The sequence below is a fragment of the Montipora capricornis genome, chromosome 8, assembly GCF_036669925.1.
Source record: "Montipora capricornis isolate CH-2021 chromosome 8, ASM3666992v2, whole genome shotgun sequence".
Lineage (NCBI taxonomy): Eukaryota > Metazoa > Cnidaria > Anthozoa > Scleractinia > Acroporidae > Montipora > Montipora capricornis.
This window is the reverse complement of record NC_090890.1, coordinates 28592433-28614430: the sequence shown is the minus strand read 5'-3', so window position 1 is coordinate 28614430 and position 21998 is coordinate 28592433. Positions and strand designations below refer to the sequence as shown.

Here is a 21998-nt window from a genome sequence, read left to right as displayed (position 1 = left end):
TGTAACATCAGCTCAGACCTATTGTTTTGCAGCTTCCTTGAGCCGCCGTCCTTGTCCTTGCGTAAGCTCCCTTGTGTTTCAATGGCCCTGAAAATCCTCTGAGGAGTCAATTAAGAATGTACGTATGCTGAAACTTTGAGTTTGCGGAGGGCGCGCATACACTTCCTAACAGCAATTATTGAAAATAAACTTTTCATATACAATACAAAACAATACAATACATGCTTAATTGATCACTCCCCATGGGGGCTTTTCAGGGCCAATGAAACACAATCATAGCCAGGGACTACCAGGATCAAATTCAACGAGTGGTCAGAACGGGTCTTGAACCCGGGATCTGCGGATCTCAAGGCAAGTGAGCCACACTGCCTCCTATCATATGACTTTTCCTCGAGTGGTACAAATTAACAGCCTCCGACAAAATTTTATTCTAACCGTGACAATCAATGGCTGCCTGAGCAAGATTAACTTGACTAAATGTCACAATTAGAAAAACAATCCCAATATTAAAGTGGTACTATGATCAAAAAATCATTTCCTTTTTTTCTTCAGATTTTGAAAGCGTGTTTGCTTAACACCTAACTGGCAAAATTTTGAGCTTTGAGTTTTACCCAAAGGCTGTTTATTTTAAGTGTAAGTTTTGGATTTCACGGTCCGCCATTACTCGCGTTCAAAATTGGCCGAATGGACCTCAGAGGGTTGGATCTAGAGAAAATGACGTCATTTACTCACTAGCTTAAAATTTCAGCGTGTAAACGCAATTTATTACATATGCAAAACACGGGTTTAAAAGTCTGAAAGCCCGAAACTCCCGTGATGCATATTAATTCGGCCGCGTACACACGCATTGCATTCTTAAACTAGTGAGTCTTTGACGTCATTTTCTCCTCGACCCAGCTCTCTCAAGATTTTAAAGTTAGTAATGGCGGACCAATAAATAAGAAAATTCCAGTTAAAATAAACAGGTGTCTTTTTAAAATCAGAACTTAAAACTTGGGTCAGTTAGTGTTAAGTTAACATACTTTTGAAATCCAAAGAAAACAAAGAATTGTTTTTTTGGTCGTAGTACCACTTTAAAACTTAGAACAGCTATATTTTGCTACGGAACGGGTGGTCAAGTTTTAATTTACCACCACTGATTTGCAGAAAAATGACCAAAGTAAATTCTCAATTGTACACTTTTCAAAAGCCTAAGTGAGGTATTCCCTATCAGAAATGACCAAAATTGACAATATCTTGCTCATATTCACTTTTCTAACCATTTGACAGTCGTGCTTTGCTATTATAACCTACTATAACTAACTTACTTACCCTTGGTAACACTTTTATGGGTTTACTGCACGTGTAATGGCACTAGAATTTATACAATAGATGTCTCTACAACTGAATCCCCTAATTGCAGCCTTAAAAAAGGCCGAATCGAGTAAAGAAGCGCAACTTCAAATACAGCCGGTTACGTTTACTACTAAAACATATTTTTTAAAAAAGCAAACTATCCAGTGGTAAACGTATTCTATATATGTAATAAAATAGAAAGCAAAGTTCTTCTTGTATCCAAATCTTAATAAGATGTACCGATTAAAAAGAATAAAACTTCTATCCACAGTAATAATCGTATCTTTTTTTGTCGCCAATTGACAGCCACGTAAACCGTAAAAACACTGTATGCAAGCAACGTAGTGTATGCTGTTGCACCAGTCGCCTCAATAGGTCATGGCAACCAAGTTAATGAAATGGATGCCCATCTACTGCAAATCACGAATAACTATACAGTTCTGCCAGTCTGACACAGAGTTAAGAATACATGCAAGTTTTAAAAAGTGCAATAGTATTTGTCCACAAAATGCAGGAACCCTTGAGGTAAATTGGTCAGCCCTCTTGAAGCTTGAACCTGTGGACAAACATACAAATCAATCAACTCTAAAGTGGTCAAGTTTTTAGTAGATTCTCCAGTGGAACAGAAAACTTAAGCTTACGAGGTGAAAAATTTTCCCTTAATGCATTTTTTAGCAAACGCAATCCAGAAATTTAGCATCGCATTTGCGGCAAGCGGCATTTTGCTACATATATGGAGACAAGTTGGCATAACGGAATTTTAATGCTTTTCTTTGAGCTAGGGAGGAAAACGAGAAGTGAACATTTCTTATATCCGGATAGCAGTCTCTCCAAAGACTGTTAATCTAGTCGTCTCTAATGGAGAAAAGATACTTAATAATATTTATTAGTATAAAGACACAGGTGATTATACAAAATCGCGCGCTCTCATTGGCTCGCTATCTCGGATTATCAGCCGATAATCACCTGGACGTACAAAATGGCTGCCAGTTGTCATTTTTGCCACTGTAAGTGAAGATGATTTCGCGTTAAAAGGTTTTTTTTTTCTCTGTTTTGAAATAATTACCCGTGTATTTATACTAAAAAAATTATTCGCCTTAGGCTCAGTGATTATCGGTGAATATTCCCCTCGACCCTGAATATTCACCGATAATCACTTCGCCTTCGGCGAATAATTGTTAATTATTCCACTATTACGCCATTTCACCATATTTGGTCAAGAGAACGCGCAAAATATGAGACGGTAATACACTGTAGCGTCCCGGTTTGACCGGTTTAGAACAGAGCAAATACGGACGGAACGGGAGTTTTTCAATGAAAGAAATTGTTTTCAACAAGATGCAAAGCCTGAGAATTTAGCTTGTCATCGCTTGTCACTCGTCATTTTGTTTATCCCATCAAATAAAGATCTTTGGCTGGCTTTTTGTGCTGTTTACATTGTTCGCACGCGCCCTGAAGAACAGATGATGCATTTTTTTTAAAAACACCTTACCAAATAAAATTGAAGCAAAATAACACCTTTTTGTAGTGGAATAATAAATCTCTTATTCGATGGTTTAACATATAATACTCCTGGACATTTTGCTCATTGCTCGTAATACTACACAACTCGCAAAATATCCGCGCGTATTGTTTGTTACAGTGCGACGCGCCTTACCGTGGCCACCCAACAAACTTTCACATTTGACATCTACGTGTAAGTGTGTCAACTCAAACAACCCATTCAACGGTGTTCAACTTACAACCGTGCGAACTTTGCAAGGAGGGGTGACTCTCAATCAAATTCGCTCACCCTGATTGGTGTATACGTTTTAAAAAGCTTTGTTAGGTGGCCACGGTAAGGCGCGTCGCACTGTAAACCATCGAATAAGATGTATATATGTAGTAGTGCCAAGACAAGTTAACAAGGAAAACATCTCCCTTCCGGTTGCCGCCCGTGGCTCAAAGACGTCTCCTGCTTAAGTTACATACATTGTATTAAGTATTAAGAGCGCAGGATTTGAATCCAGAACCCCGCGGCAAAGCTCTAGGGAATGGAAGCGAGAATGAGTCCACAAGAAAATCTGTCATGTAAGCTCATATCATCGTTTACGGGAACCAAAAACATACCTCCAACCAATCACAATTGATAATGATCTGTACTCTATTCTCGGTTTTCACATGAGGTCATGTTGGTGTTCCGACGCAATCCTCAGGGAACTAAACTCTATATTATGCACACGCTTTTATTTGTTTTCGTTGAACAACGCGGCTGTTGATCTCTTGAGTGAAAACCAAGAATGAGGGCAAGCTTAAAGTATACAGAATATCTTGTGATACCGGCGGGACGTCTGTACATTTGCCGAACAGTCTCCACTCATAATGCTGTTGGCCACGACGGTGAGCACAGCATTTGAAAGACTACATCCATTTTCAAAAAGATTGGCTTCAAACCAATTTATTGCAAACTTACCTTTTGGTCTCCCTGCTGAGTGTCTTCTCTTCCGGTTGCATTACCTTGATAATTTTTACGTCGGACTGCTTGTCTGAACAAATGGCAATCAGACCCATTCCAGGACAAGTTGCTAAAGGAAAAGTCTCGGGAAAAGTCTCGGGTACATATTCCCTGTCAACATCCATGACAGTGAGAAGATCTCCACAACTTACGTTGAACAACTCAAGGCGACCGCGATCTGGGTGAACGGATTTTAGAAAAATACACTCCTCGTCACTGATGAATTTACAATTGGTGACATCACTAAATTCGAGACGCACATTACCAGAACCTGCATCGAGAATGTACGCGTCGCCTTTATCACGAACAACAATATATTGACCCTTGGAAGAAAATGATCCCGTAAACAATGACAAACGGTCATTCTGGAGCTCGAATGCACGCCACAGCGGTTTGGTTTTACCCAATTGCCTCATTTCAATGAAGCTTGAGCCGAATTCAAACGAGGCAAACAGCTGGAGGTCCCTGTAGCAAGCAATCAACCTCCCGTCAGGCAGTTTAAAGGTTGCCACAGTATCTCCACCAACAGTATCCAAAATGATCCCTTCTTGCCTTTTAAATGCTCCGCGAGGCAGTTCAAATAATGCCGCAGAATCTGTACAAACAGTATCCCAAATGGTCCATTTTCGCGTTTCATATGTTAAGCATGCCACCTGAGCATCTGAAACAGGAAAGACAGCACATGCGCCAAAACTCCATCGTCGCATGCAGACTGACAAATCAAAGTTCCACAGTTCAAGAGTGCTCTTAGTTGCAATCAAAATACCTTCATTTAAAGGTACAAAATCACAGAAAGAGCCAGAGTCTAACTTTTTCTGTCCCTTAAGTTCCCCATTTGAAACGTCCCAAGCGATGATTCGAACTGGGAGATCGATGGAAATTATCGCATACAAACTCTCTCCGGTTAACGAGAATCGGAGACATGTCACATATTCGATAACTAGAAATTCTGTGGTCTTCGTTAACAGTGCATTCCCATAAACTAGTTCAATGTAACCTCCCCATGGGCGGTTCCTTAAAACAGATTGACTGTTAAGCACTACATCAGAATAAAAGCGCGGACCACAAAATACATTCAGAGGATCTCCCAACAAAAAGCCACCGATTCTACGGGATTCTAACTCGGGCCCCTCAGTCATTTCTACTAACCCAAACATTCCGACGGAACCCATCCGACTTGAGCAATAAATTTCTCGACTGTCTGGTGAGAACGCAATCATTCCAAAACGCACTGATGAAGCTACCTCTGCTACAGTTGAAAAACCATTCTCTCGGTCACCTAAACAAACAGAGCCCGTTGAATGAGAAATTGCCACAAGCTTTCCATCTTGGGACATCCCAAAAGATAAAATTTCTTTATCACTGTTGAGACGATCAATCTCCTTGCCATTGTTCAGATTCCACATCATGAGGCATTTTGTATCGTCGGGACAATCAGTTAACATTTCGCCTCCGCAAATAGAACAGATAGAAAAAATGCAGTTGCTGGTTCGAAAAAGCGGCTTCAAGTTTCCATCAAAGGAGTAAGCAGTGTTTAGGACTCCTGGCAAGATGACATCCTTGAAAGGATGAAATACCACAGAACGATAAAAACCGCGAACCAATTCGTGCGAAGTTACAGTGATTCTAAATGGACCATCGTCTCTTGCATACTGTTTTGGTTTGACATAACGTTTCCATTTGAGGTTACCTGAAGCAAGTGACCAAAACTGGATACTTCCATCGCGGCATTCACACACCATGTATTCTAAGCTAGGGGACACATCCAAACAAGCCACTTGTGACCCACAAACAAACCGAGCTTGAATAGCTGTTGGGGAATCATTTTTGTTTAAGAACTCCATGTGAGGTTTATCGGAATACTTGGTCTCCAGAAGCTGGCGGGAGTCGGAAGATAATTTACTATTTCCCTCATTCAACAGACTTTGAAAAACAGTAAAGGGATATTTCTGTAGGGTTACGCGGTGCTTCTTCAAAAGTATCAATATCGACGAAAGGGTCTCATGAAACTCGGTAGATATCGTCTTCGAACTACCCTGCTTCATTACACCAACGATATCTTCCGTGGCTGCTGGCAGGTTCACACAAAGCTTTGCGTACAAAAGCTCTGGGTCTGACACATATTTTCCAACCCCTTGTTCAAGGCTACAGGATTTCGTGTCCTCGTGTAACTGTAACATGTGGTGAACACCATGTTCCAAGGCATACATTAAAGTGTCAGTGAAGGATTGTGAGTTGCCAATACAACTGCTCTTTAACTCGTCTAACTCGTTAGAGCAAAGCGTAGAAAGGATCTTATGGCCTTCCATTTCTTCTACACTGAAACTGTGCTGTCTGTAGTGTGACCTGTCTGTCAACCAGTCCTTGACTGATTTATGAAAGAAATGAATACGGTCTTCGTGAACAGGAAGAAGTGATGACACAATGGCAATGGCTTTGCTCGCCTTTCGAATAACTATCGAGGACGGCAAGTTCGTGCACAAGAATTTAGGAACAAAACCCAATGGCAGTGGTTCCCTGGCAGCGGCAACTGCACCCAGGAAACAAAGAAATTGCTCTTCAGTTATGTTTAGTTCCCTACACATGTCTTGTTCGAGCCGTTGAAAATACGATTGATAAACACACGCCATGCCCGCCGGAAGGCTCTTATCCAGTTGTTCCAAGGTCAGAAGAGTTGAACACTTGTTCCTTATAAAATCTACCAAAAACTTGGCACACAGAAAGACTCCCTCTGACTTTTGCACAAGATCGTCTAAGACCAGCTCGCGCATTTCAACTTCTAATAAATCGCTTAGACTCCGTTCAAAGTAAAAACGAATGACTTTCAAGTTGTCTTCATCTTTTGGCTCCAGTATTAGTGGTTGCAAATCTTTGAGGCTGTCCCAAATGTTAACTTCGGGTCGCGTCGTCACCAAAAATCGAAGCCAAAGCGGTAAATTCTTAAACAACTTGGCAATCACGTCAAGAAGGTCATTTCGTCCTTGGTATTCACTTTCATCTAAAGCATCTATTATCACAAGAGATGTAAAACCTGGATCTGCTACCCTGTTCAGAGGTTCCAAAAAAAGCAAATCAAACAGATCTTTGACTTCCATGTCGTTGATCTCTACACCCAGATTTCCCGAGAGCTGCTCCACAAGGGCTCTCTTGTAATCTGGAAGACAGCATGACAGGTGACAGGCTAAAGACTGCATCATCACCTTGGGATTCCTGTGGCGTGCTCTGTCATGGTGACAAAAATGGCTTCCCGCCAATCTGCCAGCCTCTTGCATTCTTCTACAAATCTCAGCAGCGATGACAGATTTCCCCATACCTGCATTTCCGGTAAGAACCAAGACACGATTTGGAGAGCTTGAATCATCCAACCAGGTGTTTATTTTAGCAAAGAAAGACTCCCGGGTTCCTTCCAAGTATATCTTTGAATAATCTCTCACATCACGTTGGGTATCAACCTTTGCAAGTTTCTTTAGGATTTTATCGGTGTTGTGTGGCGTCGTATGGATTTCAGTCACAATTTGATGTATGTCTTGCATCCTAGAATTGTTTTCCCTGACAGCTTGTTGTGTTGTGTCAACGGTCTCTTGGATTGTTGACTGCTGGATTCGTAAGTCTTTAAGGATAGACATGTTTTTCTCGATACTCTCTTGGACTGTGTTCTGAACCTGATTAAGTTGAGTTTTGAGCTCTCCTTCACTCTCTGCCCAGTCCCGTAAGGCATCAAGATAATCCTCCTCTCCACATCGCTCTGCCTTCAATCGATCAATCTCTGCCTGACTTAACCCAAGAGACACTAGAACGGCACTGATTTCCTGCCACAGAGCATTGAACATCAGTTCATCGACACCAGTGGTTGTGATGTGCCCATACAACTGATTACGGAAAAACTTAATGCGAGCAAAGTTTGCCTCATGAGAAGCGTCACTTGGGGGTGGCTTACAATGCCATCCAGTGTGGGGAGGGGTAAGTCCGCAAATGTTGGTCAGAAGGAGGAACAACAGAGTGATATCAAACGTGTTGGAGTCAGGGGCAGCCCCACAAACAGGAAAGAGCTTGTCCCACTGGTGACTATTGAGAATTCTTCTCCGTAAAAGGTTGTTAAGGATAGAATAACAGGAATTAAGATCAGCTGCCAAGTTAGCAGGAGGGTGATGAGTGTCAAAAACATTTCTCATTACAGTTGTTCCACCATCAATAATAAGTCGACTCAGCTTGGACCCATTTGTCTTCTCCTTGGAGCTGGCCAGGGGACCAGGTGTGGCCATTGCAATCCAAACTACCGATTTTTCACATCATATCTGCATAGGAAAGGAAAAAAATACAGATGTTAATTGATTGACTTATTGGATTCCATTGAGTCTTTCTGAGCGACTGATTGAATGACTGATTCAGTAACTGATTAACAATTTCCACCATTGATTATCTTTACAAAATGTAACTTCAAAGCATATGATTCACTGAAGCCAGGAAAACTAAGAAATCTAGGATCAAACGAATGCCAGCACGGGCAGTTCAACGGCAAGAATTACCTCTGATTACAACCAGAAGAAATGAACAGCCTGTCTCTACAAGTGACTACAGAAGTACACATACGTATTCTGCTGAAAAAAGACAACACAGTATGGCTGGGAAAATGAACGATTCATGATATTATACATTTGTTACAAGTATAAAAATTGTTAAAATTGAGCAGGAAAAAGGATGCTGGTTTTTTGCTACCTCTACAACTCTCTTCAAACAACCTTTAACAATAATTTGCATGCAGTCAGCAGACCCGTCCGTGTACAAGACTGTGCAAAACTGTGTCAAAAATACCATCCTTAAAAAAACATGAGCCATTCAGCAAAGTTAAAAATAACCTAGATTACTAAATTGTCAAAGAACATTCTGGAATCTTTCTTCGCACAATTATTTAACAGTCTAAGGATTTTGGACATTTGCAGCACATGTTGCTTATTTACAATTTTCTAGAGAATGATGTACAATGTAATGCTATATATTATTATGTAATGAGAGTACGACCACTGAGAGATGTTTGTGGGATTGTTAGCCATTCAGTTTACACTGTAATAAAGACGATCATGCAAAGTGTAATTACATACATACATTTACATAATTGACCGCTCCCCATAGGGGCTTTTCAGGGCCAATGAAACACAATCAACGAAACGACAGAACACAACAACAACTGTTAAGGAACAAAACAAAGAGGATGAGGTGGTTTTTTCTTCCATTTTACTTCTAAACCAAGTCAGCAAGACTCTTATAACATGTGAGCCAACATCTTTTACAGTCACGTACAAGTGCCCACAATACTGCTGACCATGCACCACAGGATACCCACAGAGACATGTGACTATAATACAAACAAGAATAAATACTAACCATGTAACAAGAAAATTTTGTGGGAGTTTTATTTTGCAGATTTTTTGTGGTTTGTGGGAACAAATTTTTGCAGTTCGAGAAGACAGAAATTTCTGCTGGGAACTAATTTTTGTGATTCTGACTGTTCAAACAGTAGAGAAGCAGCACATTTTATTTTCAACTTTTATTGTATTTTATATTTTTGAAGTGAATGTTCACTTTACTTACACGCCATTTTAGAGACATATCACTGTTAAACCTTACCACACAAATAACGTTTGTGGTGTTTTATTCCGTGGGAACTTTGTTTTGCGGATTGGAACCAATCTGCAAAAATTAGAACTCCGAAAATCTTGATATGCTACACGATAAGCGTTCATTCTGAATTAATCAATGCCGTTATGCCATTCAGTGTCTTGTTGACACATCACTGAATATCTCATTAAATGTAACAAAGAACATGCCCGGTTTTTCTTAAAACACACAGCAAGCACTGGGCTGCCTATAATTAATTTTGACACCTCACTTTGCAGTAATTTGGAATGGGAAGAAAACTGTGCACTTGAGGTTAACACAGAAAGTTTAGCTGAACCATTGTTTACCTGAAAGGTGACATTATTAACAAATAAAAAACTGGGGCTTTTTGTTTCAAAGTTTACCAAGACAAAGCTGAAATAGAAATTAGGAAGAAAGCTGCTGACTCGCCATTATTACTTGAACACTCATATTACATAATAAGTAAATATTTCATAACTACTTCAAAAGAATATTTAAACACAAATTACAAGAGCCATTTATACAAGTAAAATAAATAAATAGCTCCAGAATTTACTGACCATACTCATCGCGCAATTTCAATAATATTAGTTATGACAATAAATAAAATTAATAAATATTATTCTGGAAGGTACATGTATAAACTAACATTAGTTTCTAAGAACATATCTATACTGCGTTCCACAGCAACCACACACACAGATGGCTATATTGGCCTATCTTCACAAACACTTCTATAACATTCAAATGACTTCAACACACCCCACTATACAGTGTAAATCACTTCCCCACGTGAGGGTGAGACTTGCAGATTTTACTCTGTCTAACACCAGATGAGTCATACACACCAATTGGGGGCACTTTAGGATAGTGTGAATTGGTTAACAACATCTTGTGGCACCCCTTAACCTTTTGTCGCACCTGAGAGTAAGACTTGTTGATTTTTTCTCTAGGCACAAGCGGGCTGAATTTTGCGAATCCTGCAACAAGATTGGCTTTGGGCGCGGGCAGAATTTTTTTATCTTGTTCGCCAAACCGGGTGAAATCCTAGCCCTGGTTGCACAAGGCAATGTGTAATAACCTTAAATTTCCATTTTTTGACACAGAACCATTTACATACAGAAGTAAGTGTTTCAAAACAGATTTTTGTTACACAAGAGGTATGGAAATAGAATTCAAACAAAAATATTTTTCTTTGAAACGTTCAGTCACTTACTGCATTCGCTATCAAGCGTGGTGCGAGTCAACAATTAAAAAAGTGATTTAAGAGAGGAAGAGAGAGAGAGTCAGAGAAGAAAAGAAAAGTTATTTACCAGCTAAGGGTCAGTCTGTAAAGTGAAAAAGTGTGACCTTGGTCTTGAAAAAGCCGCCTAGACGCACCTCCCAACTCAATTAATATATATGTAGTATAATATTTTAAAAAATACAACCACACTTTTGAATTTCGGAACATGTTTCGATGTTTCAAACATCATCTTCAGCCATAGTGAGTGGTCCAACCATTCAACAGTGTGGTTGTATTTTTTAAAATATTAGTAACACTTGTGCTATCCAGACCATTTGGATATGTAGTATAAATTTTACACTGGCTAACACCAGATGATTTTACCTGCCAGTTGGGTGCGCTTTAGGTTTTAACGTGTTAAGACACTCAAGTCATCAAATTTAAAAGACGCATACAAAACACAGAACCCACATCCATGACCACTGACCGCTTCATGGACCCATGGATTACCCTAGCCTACATGTATGGACCACCCCTCATTTTCATTTTCAAGTATTGTTTTTAAAACCAATACTTTTTGCGAGTACACAAATAACTTTTTTGTTAATGTTCACTATAAAGGCCGATACACATAAGGGGTTTTACTCCCAGAGCAAAGCTTCTCCATGTATACAAACCATTTCAAGGAAAATCTTCATCCTCGGAAGCAGAATTTACACCCTACAAAATGCTCCATGATTTTAAAAAGGTTACAGTAACTGCTCTATTAAGCCCCTCCTATCATCCAGGCAACTCACTCATTACTGGATCTGGCTTTAGAACATGATCTAAATTCAGCATTGTCCTCTCAAAAATCCCAAATATCGAAGCAGAAGTCGCTCTCCTGGGTAAGGTCCCAGTTTAATGAGGCGAACGTCAAGGATGAGAAAGAAGAAACGCGTGGGGTGCAGAAATGCCAGAGAGGAGTCTGAGAGTAACCAGGATAATGCTGCTGTTGAGTTTATTGAAACAGTTCGTTCCCTGTTACCTCTACTTGGAGATGGAAGAAATCAGCCAAGAAATCATACCATTCTAAGTCCTACGGCAACAGGAATAGCTCCTTTCAGTTGGGGTGCTTTGATCGCCACCTGTGGCTGCATTACTGTGAAAGTTTTGCTGTTAAAGTCTATGTATGCCTCTAAAGCAACTCAGACAGTCTAGTGCAGTTAATGGGTTCCTGGTATAGTGACTACAAATTTACATTTGTACTATGATGACTCTTACAGATGAAACATGGTTTCACGATTCAGACACAGCCCTTACACTTATACACCCGTAACACCTTCAATAGCTAAAAGCTAATAATCTTGTGGCCCTCAAAAATTAGAAAAAGTACAGAATTCAAATATCTAAAAAGCTATGCTATCAAATCTATAAATTATAATAAATTTAAAGAAAACAACAAAACTTTTGAAATTACAAGAAATGTTTCGACAGAAACTTCTGTCGTCTTCAGTTGATTAATGTACAAAGTGTTAAGTTGAATTTATAAGTCGGAAAAAGTGCTAATTATGCCAGTAACAACGGAATGTACATAAAACGTGACAATGTGAGAATTAAAAGGATAGTTTTAGATTTGCGTGATGCAGTTGTTGATTAAGAGAAGGTTGTTCTCTTTGAATATGAAAAGCTTCTTTTATCTTGAGTTGAAAAGTTGTAGAGGCGTGATCTAAAATATGGAAACAGTCCCCTAAAGACAGGGCGCGACAATGTTCCGAATTCTGTAGGTGTTTGAAAATGTGAGAGGGGCCCTATCACTGACTAAGTGCTCATGCACGTGTGTGGAAAAATGCCGGGTTGTTTCGCTGACATAACAGGTATTACAGCCCGCATATTAAACCACACGTGAACGAAGCACGCCAGGGATAGGGTCTTTCACACCAAGCAAGTTGCCTATCTTAAAGGAGGAAAAAACTAGTTTGATGTCCAAATCATTGCAGTAGCCCTTGATAAAGTGACGGATATTTTTCTGAGTTACGACAGAAAAATGGCCTATGTACATGTAAGGTAGCTAAAAACAAAATATAGGCGAAGTGGGAAGGGAACCCTGGGGACAATGATTACTTAGGGTCCCAGTAATGTAACTGTTTACAACCCTTTCAATTAAATGGACAGGGAAAAGATTCTTTTTTAGGATTTCCATAAGCTTAGTTATGTCCTTGTGTAGCCCCAACCAGGTGTTAATCTTATAGGCCCTATCAATAAGAGTCCTGATGACACCCACTTTGTAAGAGTATGAAGTGAAACTGATATAATTAGTTAGTAACCCAGTAAAGGTTTTCTTACGGTAAACTCTAGTTAGAAAAGAAATGGGATCATTATTACCAACCAAAACATCTAAAAAGGGTCATTTGTGATGAGCTTCTTTTTCCATAATGAACCTAATGTTTGGCTGTCTAGATTTGATGTAATCTCTAGACAGCCAAACATAAGGTTCACTATGGAAAAAGAAGCTCATCCCAAATGACCCTTTTTAGATGTTTTAGTTGATAATAATGATCCCATTTCTTTTCTAACTAGAGTTTACCGTAAGAAAACCTTTACTGGGTTACTAACTAATTATATCGTTTCACTTCGTACTCTTACAAAGTGGTTCTCATCAGGACTCTTATTGATAGGGCCTATAAGATTAACACCTGGACATAACTAAGCTTATTGAAATCCTAAAAAAGAATCTTTTCCCTGCCCATTTAATTGAAAGGGTTGTAAACCGTTACATTACTGGGACCCTAAGTAATCATTGTCCCCAGGGTTCCCTTCCCACTTCGCCAATATTTTATTTTAAGCTACCTTTACATAGGCCATTTTTCTGTCGTAACTCAGAAAAAGATCTGTCACTTTATCGAGCGCTACTGCAATGATTTGGACATTAAACTACCGGTAGTTTTTTCCTCCTTTAAGATAGGCAACTTCGTTGGTGTGAAAGACCCTATCCCTGGCCGGCTTTGTTCACGTGTAGTTTATAAGTTTGCATGTGCGGGCTGTAATGCCTGTTATGTCGGTGAAACAACCCGGCATTTTTCCACATGCGTGCATGAGCACTTAGTCAGTGATAGGGCCTCTCACATTTTTAAACACCTAGAGAATTCTGAACAATGTCGGGCCCTGTCTTCAGGGGACTGTTTCCATATTTTAGATCACACCTCTACGACTTTTCAACTCAAGATAAAAGAAGCTTTTCATATTCAAAGAGAACCACCTTCTCTTAATCAACAACTACATCATGTAAATCTAAAACTATCCTTTTAATTCTCACATTGTCACGTTTTATATACATTCCGTTGTTACTGGCATAATTAGCACTTTTTCCGACTTATAAATTCAACTTAACGCTTTGTACATTACTCAACTGGAGACGACAGAAGTTTCTGTCGAAACATGTCTTGTGATTTCAAAAGTTTTGTCGTTTTCTTTAAATTTCTGACTTGCCTGCTGATATCAAGATCCTTTGGAAAAATTATAATAAATATTAAATTAAATTAAAATATCAAGCTAAATACTAAAGTGATTTAAATTAAGCTGTTCTTTAAAAATTACATCAAATAAACTCTTCTTAAATACAGGAAGAGAATCCTTAGTCTTAATTCTAAAGATAACTTTTTCCAAAGTTTACAAGCTCTAACCAAGAAGGACTTTCCACCTTCTGTCTCACGTACATACTTAGGGCAAACTAAATTAAATTTAGCATACCTAGTATTTCTAGAATGGACTTGATTACAATGTATTAACAGTAAAATGTTTGATTAAATAATTGGGTAAGCTAGGTACCCTGAATAAGTTTGAAAACTAGAGAACCACTGCTTATCTCATTTTCTTCATAAAAAGGAATCCATTTTAATTAATTAACTAACTAAATAATTGTCCAGATGGCGAATCTCCATCGGCAAAGAAAATAATGCTTACACCCGTCCAATGCATCCTCTGGACCCAAAATTCACAAATTTCAAAATGCAAGTTGCTTAAAATCTTTGTGCCTCTTCAGTTTTTCCGGGCCTGCTACAGCTCTGATGCAAAACGAGAGTTTAAAAATCTGAAAGCCTGAACCTGTGCTGCATATTAATTCAGTCCCATACAAAGACATTGCATTCTTAAACTAGTGAATCTTTGACATCATAATTTATCCTTGATCGAGCTCTCTGAAGACTTTAAAGTTACCGGTAGTAATGGCAGACCATTACATAAAACAAGTGCCTTTTAGTAATTAAGGGTTAAAACTTGGGTCACTTAGTGTTCAGTTAACACAGTTTTGAAATCCAAAGGAAAAAATATTTGGTTTTTTGATCATAGCACCACTTTAAATTAGACCTCAAGTAAGTTGCCATGTTTGACCCTTCTCTGTTGAAAATCAGCTTTCCCAAAACAATATTTTTTCATTTGCTCCCTCAAGGGTACGATAATAAATATAGAGCAAGCTAGCTCCTGCAGCATGCACCCTGATGTGTACTGGTTGTGCAAAATGACCCTGGAGCTTGCCCCAAGAGCAAAACCACTTGTGGGTATCGGCCCTGGTGTTCAATAAATATAATTTAACTGTGTTGCATTTAGGTCACTGCTGTTAAAGAGGTCTCTCATGGAATGACTGTTTTTTTAAATTAAAGTAGCTTTCCTTTCCTTTGTTTCCGGTAGTTTCCTTATTTTCCCTATTTCGAAAAAGACCTAAATCTGATAAGTTCCTTGCTCTTTTCTCACTATGTCTTGAAGCATTCCATTACAGGTGGCACTGTAAACATGATGACTGAAAACACTTTTCTTCATGACATTATGCATCCCTTTATCCCATAGGGTCATACTCAATCCTCAGTCCGTTTTATTATATTCTAATCGCTGTTATATTTTTTGGTTGAGATAACTATAGGTTTTCATAGAGCTCAACTAAGAGTTAGCACTAACCAATTACTCTGAGAATATCAGCCGTAGGGAAGCAGTATCATCTGCAATTTCGACAAAATGCTAACCACTCCTTGAGGGCATCATTTTCGGTCGAGTGCTGCTTGCCTAAAGCCATGTTTGCCTTGATTATGATTTCATTATAATCGAATTAAATATGAAATGGATTCACATCAACTAATTACAGTCCCTGATTATAACTGGATTATAATTACTTCCAACAACCTTAAGGGGGTTCTTTGAAGTAATTACAGTGCATAATTCAACACGTGGTGGTATGAGCAGATGAAATTTCTAACCACTTTATGGAGCGAAGATTTGGATTTGTCTTCTTCTATTCTTGGAAGCTATCCTTGGTTCTTTTCTCGCTTCAAGCAAGGTGATGATAATCTAACCATGGTAGCCACACGATACTGCACCATTTTGTCTCACACTGCCTATTGTATTTGATTCTCTTAAATGTGAACAGAACCACAATTGAATTTAAAATTGAATGGACTATGGTACAATGTAGCCTGAATTACCGGTATACTTCAGTTGATCATTATCAACATTGAGTGTGAACATGGTTTAACTGTTGGCAGAGAAAGCCCTGGGAGTGATATTATGTGTGGTTCATGAACTGGGTCCACAGAGGGGTTGTCCATGTTTTGTATAAGTATAAATCTCGAGCATTCCTGCATGTGTATCTTTAAGGGAATGCAAACTAATATTAATTTAAAGAAAATAAAGTCATTTGACTTGATTTGTCATAATCCTGTACTTTTAAACCTTTACTACATTAAAGCTAAGTTTATTTACTATCAGCCAAGTACTTTAATAAGATCATGATTCATCTGATTTTATAACACAAGTACAATCGTCAGACTGTGTGTGTAGCATTTAAAGTTGTTCATGTTTACAAATTCTCACTTCACAAATAGAGGAGACTTCACAACATGAAAGACCGTTTTTTTATGCAGAAAAAGCATTGCTTCTAGTGTATTCAAGGTGACGATGGGACGCAAATGCAAGTTTCTTTGCCGTGAGAGCTACAAAAAATTTAAATCGCCGCACAGAGTGGATTGCTCAAATTACCTGTTTAGTCGAATCATCACACCATTGCGCAGTTTCATGAGATACAGCTGACATCGAACATGAAAACTACCATTAAATAACCAGAGCCAGAAGCAGCTTGATTAACTTTTGACGAACGAATCACTCAGCTGCAGACCTTCACGCCACGGAAACTTTCATCTGCCTTATCACGGCCATTAAGAAAGATGGTGGCAAAGGATCTTGGACAAACTTCCGGCTTCAGTACACAGGACAACCATACTATCTTTTTGTGCAGCGGTCGTCAGCGTGGATGATTTGTTCGTCAAAAAACTGGAAAACCTCACGGTTCATTTAGGCTTTAAGATTTCCTTCACAAATTATTATATATTTTTGACAAATAGCCAAAGATTAACCACAATCTAATTGCAAGCCACAAATGCAAAAATTTAAACCACTCAAAAAAGTCAATCCTACACCACCAGAACTCACCATTGGCAGAAAACTAGGAATGCTGACAACATGTTTGATGTGACGATGGGTTCATACGACGGCGCTGAAACCTGCGAACTAGTGGGTGCATACATTCTGTCCTTACTTGCCTCAAAATGCAAAGATGAAATAGGCCTCTAGCGCAAAACGTCAGCAACATTTTAAAATCTAACAGCCTCAAAATTACAATCGAAGCAGACAACTTATTTCCGGGCTTATTTCCCGCTTATATCCGAACTGAATCGGAAAATATTCAAACACAGAATAATTTCGCTGCAGAACAATCTGCGGTTTGTACTAAGCTGATTCATTTCAATGCTACATTGCTATTTTAATAATTTTGGTTTCTTAAGCTGCAGAGTGAAAGAATGATAACGTTTGCACCCAGTTTTTGCTACTTTCCTGTGCAACTGGTCCCCGCGTGTAAACACTACTAGGGACCAGTCCCTGCGACCAGTCCCTTCGTGTAAACAGGGGGCTAGTTGCAGGGACTAGTCCCCTCGTGTGTACCGACCTTTAATTTGTTACGCAAATTTTGACAGAGAATATTAAATTACAAAAAACATCTGCGGGAAAATAGTTAAAAAAATCTTTATTTTTGAGTGTTTATCTGGACAAAAAGATGCTACACTTAGCGAGAAATAATATTTTAAGCGAATAGAAGAAAATTGCCTTCGCCCTATGAAGAGTTAAACAAAAATCAAACAACTACATTGTATAGATGTTTTTACAAAACTTTTTTTTTTTAACCTTTCGGTATTGACACGAGGGATAAGCTGCAAAGAGAACAATATCTCTTGCAGGGGAAAGAGAACATAAAGAGGACGCGATCAGTGGAGTTTCATTGATGCTTTTCCAACTCCTTTTCTCTTTTTCTCATAATCTGAACTGGCTCTATATTTTGGATATTTAACAATTATTTCATGAGTACGCGTTGGATATGAGATGTTAAATGGCCAACGAGGTTTGTAATCTTTCTTTTTACGCTTGGGCACTTAAAATCAATCAGTTTCCAGCTTGGCAATCATTTTCCATATTTGGTCATACGGTATAAGAGCTGATAACTGAGATTGAGTGAACCAGTCAGGAATCTAGAAACGCAATATCCAAGGTCGAAAGATTAATAAATCCAAACAGAAAGGCTCTATTTGTGGGCTATCAATTTGACTTACGTATTTAGTTTACAAAGCTATTCCCAAAACTCTTACACAATATGAAAAGAGCGACTTAATTATGGTATGAAATAAGTAATGCAAGTCTGGTATGCTATAACCATCGGCTTTGCACACTCTAAGAATATGCATACGCTTTAGAGCCCTTTCTAAGAGATTATCAAATTGTGGGATAATTCTGGAAGATTACTCCAGTGAAATTCAAATATCAGAGCTCCCCAATGTTACCAATTGACTCTGGGAACACTAGAATGTTCTTCTTTTAATAACAAGTCCCTTGGTCTCACTTAGGGCGCTTTCCATTTGACAGAACTGACCGGCCAGACCAGGCATTTGGAAGGACTAACTCTAAAACGCCTTCAAATTAATACTCTGCGAGGATGATATACACTCCTCCGGGAAAGAAAACGAGGGATTATCATGCAAGTGTTCTTTCAAATTGTTGCATGTTCTATGCAAACTGACGGGTCTGGCCGGCCAGTTCTGACAAAAGGAAAGCCCCCTTCTATATAGTTCCAGCTCCACTGATTGTGTTCCGTCTAAAGAGTTTAAGAAACGACGGCGGCTACGTCTACGACAACGCCACAAAACAATAATAATACCATTGGTTAAAAGAGCATAAATAACAGTGCTGCACGTGCAGCACGGATTTTAGGTCCTCTGTATAATGGCGACGTGAAATCACCAAATTTGAGGTGGTTTTGACGACAACGTAAGCATGCAATAAAGAATCTTTCATTCTATATTTTCACGCTGAAACCGCTCGTAGCGGTTTATTTTTAGGATACTTCGCCACCATAATGTAGGACGTGAACGAGACTGAATAATCGCGACAGACTTACGATAAAGCAAAGTTATATTGTCAGGTGACGTTTTCGTCGACCGTCGCCGTCGTAGATATTTAACTGCCTATTACCCACCTCCTCTGACGCATTAGAGACCTTTAGATTCTAGGACGAGGACGAGGACGAGAACGAGGACGAGTTTTGACGGCCCCTTTTTACATACATATGGTTGGGTGCAGCGGGAAATCATCATCATCATGATCATCATCATCATCATTATCATTATTTCGTGTTATTTGTGAGGAAAGGATTTGCCTAAAACCAAGAATCCGGAATCCGGAATAGGAAATCCAGAATAAAAAATCCGGAATCCGATATAAGAACTTCAACCAAAGGCTTACACTAATTTGCAAAACGAAACGAAATACAGAAAGAATCCTAAACATTCATTAAAACTAACCTTAGGCCTAATGAGGCCTGAACAGAAGTTTTTAGGCTGAATGCTAGCATTGGTAAACGGTTTGTTTAGGCCTAAGGTTAGCTTTACTGAATGTCTAGGATTATTTCGGAATCATTTCGTTTCGTTTCGCAAATTAGTGTAAGCCAAGTGACTTTGGTTCAAGTTCTTATATCGGATTCCGGATTCCGTTTCAGATTCTGGATTTTGGATTAGTGGGTTTTAGGCAAACCCCAAGAACAGTACCCTGGGTGGAGCGCGGTTTCCGGTTTTCAGTCAAGTCTTTATAGTGACCCGCGCGAAACGTAAAAAGCACCGCTCCGTGCCAGAGATTTTTTCTCGCGGCTTCGCCGCTCGTGGCTTCGGCCTACGGCCGAAGCTGAAAGGCCGACACCGAAAATTCCCGCCGCACGCGAGAAAAACCTCTGGTGCCCAGGGTACAAGAACAGAGCCATTGCACAGGAAAATTTATGACTCATTTAACCCTGCGTTCATTAAAATCTTTGCTGTACGTTGTTTTCCCTAAAGTTTCACGGCAGGAATTTTCAGAAATTCTAAATTCAGGTTTCAGTCGTGTAATAAACCTCTTATTGCCCAAGCTTGCTCGGTCCGTAATGTCAAGACCTCGGGCCGGTATTCTCCCTGTCCGGCCCTCGTGCTTGGTCAATAAGATATAAGTCTCGTTTCTGGCTAGCTGTGATTAAAGCAAACTAGATGCTTCTGTGAAGCATACACTGGTTTGCCTGTGGTACGTGCTACAAAAAATCAGAAGGCACTGAATTGTGTGGTATTGAAATACAGCATTCCAGTCTCTGAAGAATAACAAATAAAAGAGAAGCGAGAAACATTGGCTTCTGGGCTGACATGTTGATAATTTTCAAGTTCCCTCACAACTTCTTTTCACCACAAGTGTGCCCTCTGGGCATCTGAAAGCTTTGTAATACTAAACTTCATTGAAGTCAATCCCTGTTTCGCGGTGTTAGCGTTGGGATGGCAGACCAAAACAATAAACCCCTCATAAAAAACAGAAACATCTGACCGAAAATACTATTAACGCTAACAAATGCGAACTCAGCAAGGTACAGATTCTGTTAGCTTGCTTTATGCAAAACAAATATTGATGAAAAAGCAAATAACTATTGAAACACAGTTTTCAGAAAGAGCAGAAGGAAGTTTCCCAGACGGTCGATCGAGAATAAAATATTTACGACATGAAAACAACATTAATTTTGAACCGTGAATAAAGAATATAAATAGTTACGATCAGCGACAAACATTTTGGGAGATTTTTGCTACGTTCAAGTAAATTGCAAAATCGAAAGTGACATGGCCGGAATTCAGCGGGCGCCGTGATTAAGTTACCGCGGCACGTTTACTCGCCAAACAGTGAAGCATCTGTGTCAAATGATGGCAAGATAGCGGGTTTTTGTAAGTTTCTTTTTCTGTCAAGTGTTATAAAGGTTGACAATGAAATGAGCGAAGTCAAAACAAAGATCACAATCGCCCAACTCTTGTTTATGCAAAGTCAAAATTTACTCTCCAAGACTCGAACGACGTTATTTATCAACAGGTAATTCCATCATTTTGGAAATAGCAGCTACTTTATTATTCATCTGCGTCACAAGTTTTCACTGATTTTGGGGCTCATTTTGTTGAAACTCAAGCACGCTTCCAACAGGCCTGTGAACCCTTCCTGCTTACAGAGCAATACTAAAAGACTTCTCCCATATCACATTTGAACCTTAAGCTCGAAAATTCAATACACAACATGATATTATAATTCACAAAGGCAGAAAATACCACAGAATCCTTTTCCAGCGAAATATTTATTGACACAAACAACATATTTGCTCTTGGAGGCGAAAACCTCTTCCTATTTCATTGCGTGCGTGAAGACAAGAAACTCAATCGTGTCAAATTACCATGTACTTCAGGTAAATGCAGCTCACTTTGATTTCGTCTCGACGGGCGATAGATTGTTGTCGAAGTCCAGTGCTCGTCACTTTTGAGATTCCTGCCTATTTTATCCAACTGACTTTCTATTATTGAGCTCCATAAGGGTATATTTTGTTTAAGGATCCACTAAAACGCCATTCGCGTTACATGACTTTCGACGCCATTGCAGGCTAAGTTAATGATTCTACTGTGTCCACCAGAGAAATCTACGCATTTCCACTACCCTCTCGATCCTAAGAAAATACTCGCAGAAGGCTCTATCCACAAAGACACCACTTACCAGGGGAGTGACAGGCAAGACTTTTACCGACACGGAAAAAAAAAAAAAAAAGAAAACAAACAAACTAAACGCAGACCACTACTGGGTTTGCCATGAGGCAACCCAGTAATGAAAAGAGTCCTCAATCTGCACGATCGATCTGCATGTTTTGCATTGTAGACAAAGTACGAATGCCCTTGGTGACCTCGCCCTCACCTTGTTTGC

The 21998-nt window shown here is 39.3% G+C and overlaps 1 protein-coding gene across 1 annotated transcript; it reads right to left on the bottom strand.

The window, feature by feature from the left end:
• Positions 1-1097: 1097 nt before the first annotated feature.
• On the bottom strand, positions 1098-16897 carry LOC138059406 (uncharacterized). The gene is made up of 3 exons (XM_068905006.1): positions 16695-16897; positions 3788-8124; positions 1098-1891 (listed from the first exon to the last, which is right to left on the bottom strand). The coding sequence occupies exons 2-3, from the start codon at positions 8089-8091 to the stop codon at positions 1870-1872; spliced, it is 4326 nt and encodes a 1441-aa protein (XP_068761107.1). The 5' UTR covers positions 8092-8124; positions 16695-16897; the 3' UTR covers positions 1098-1869.
• Between the last annotated feature and the right edge of the window lie 5101 nt (positions 16898-21998).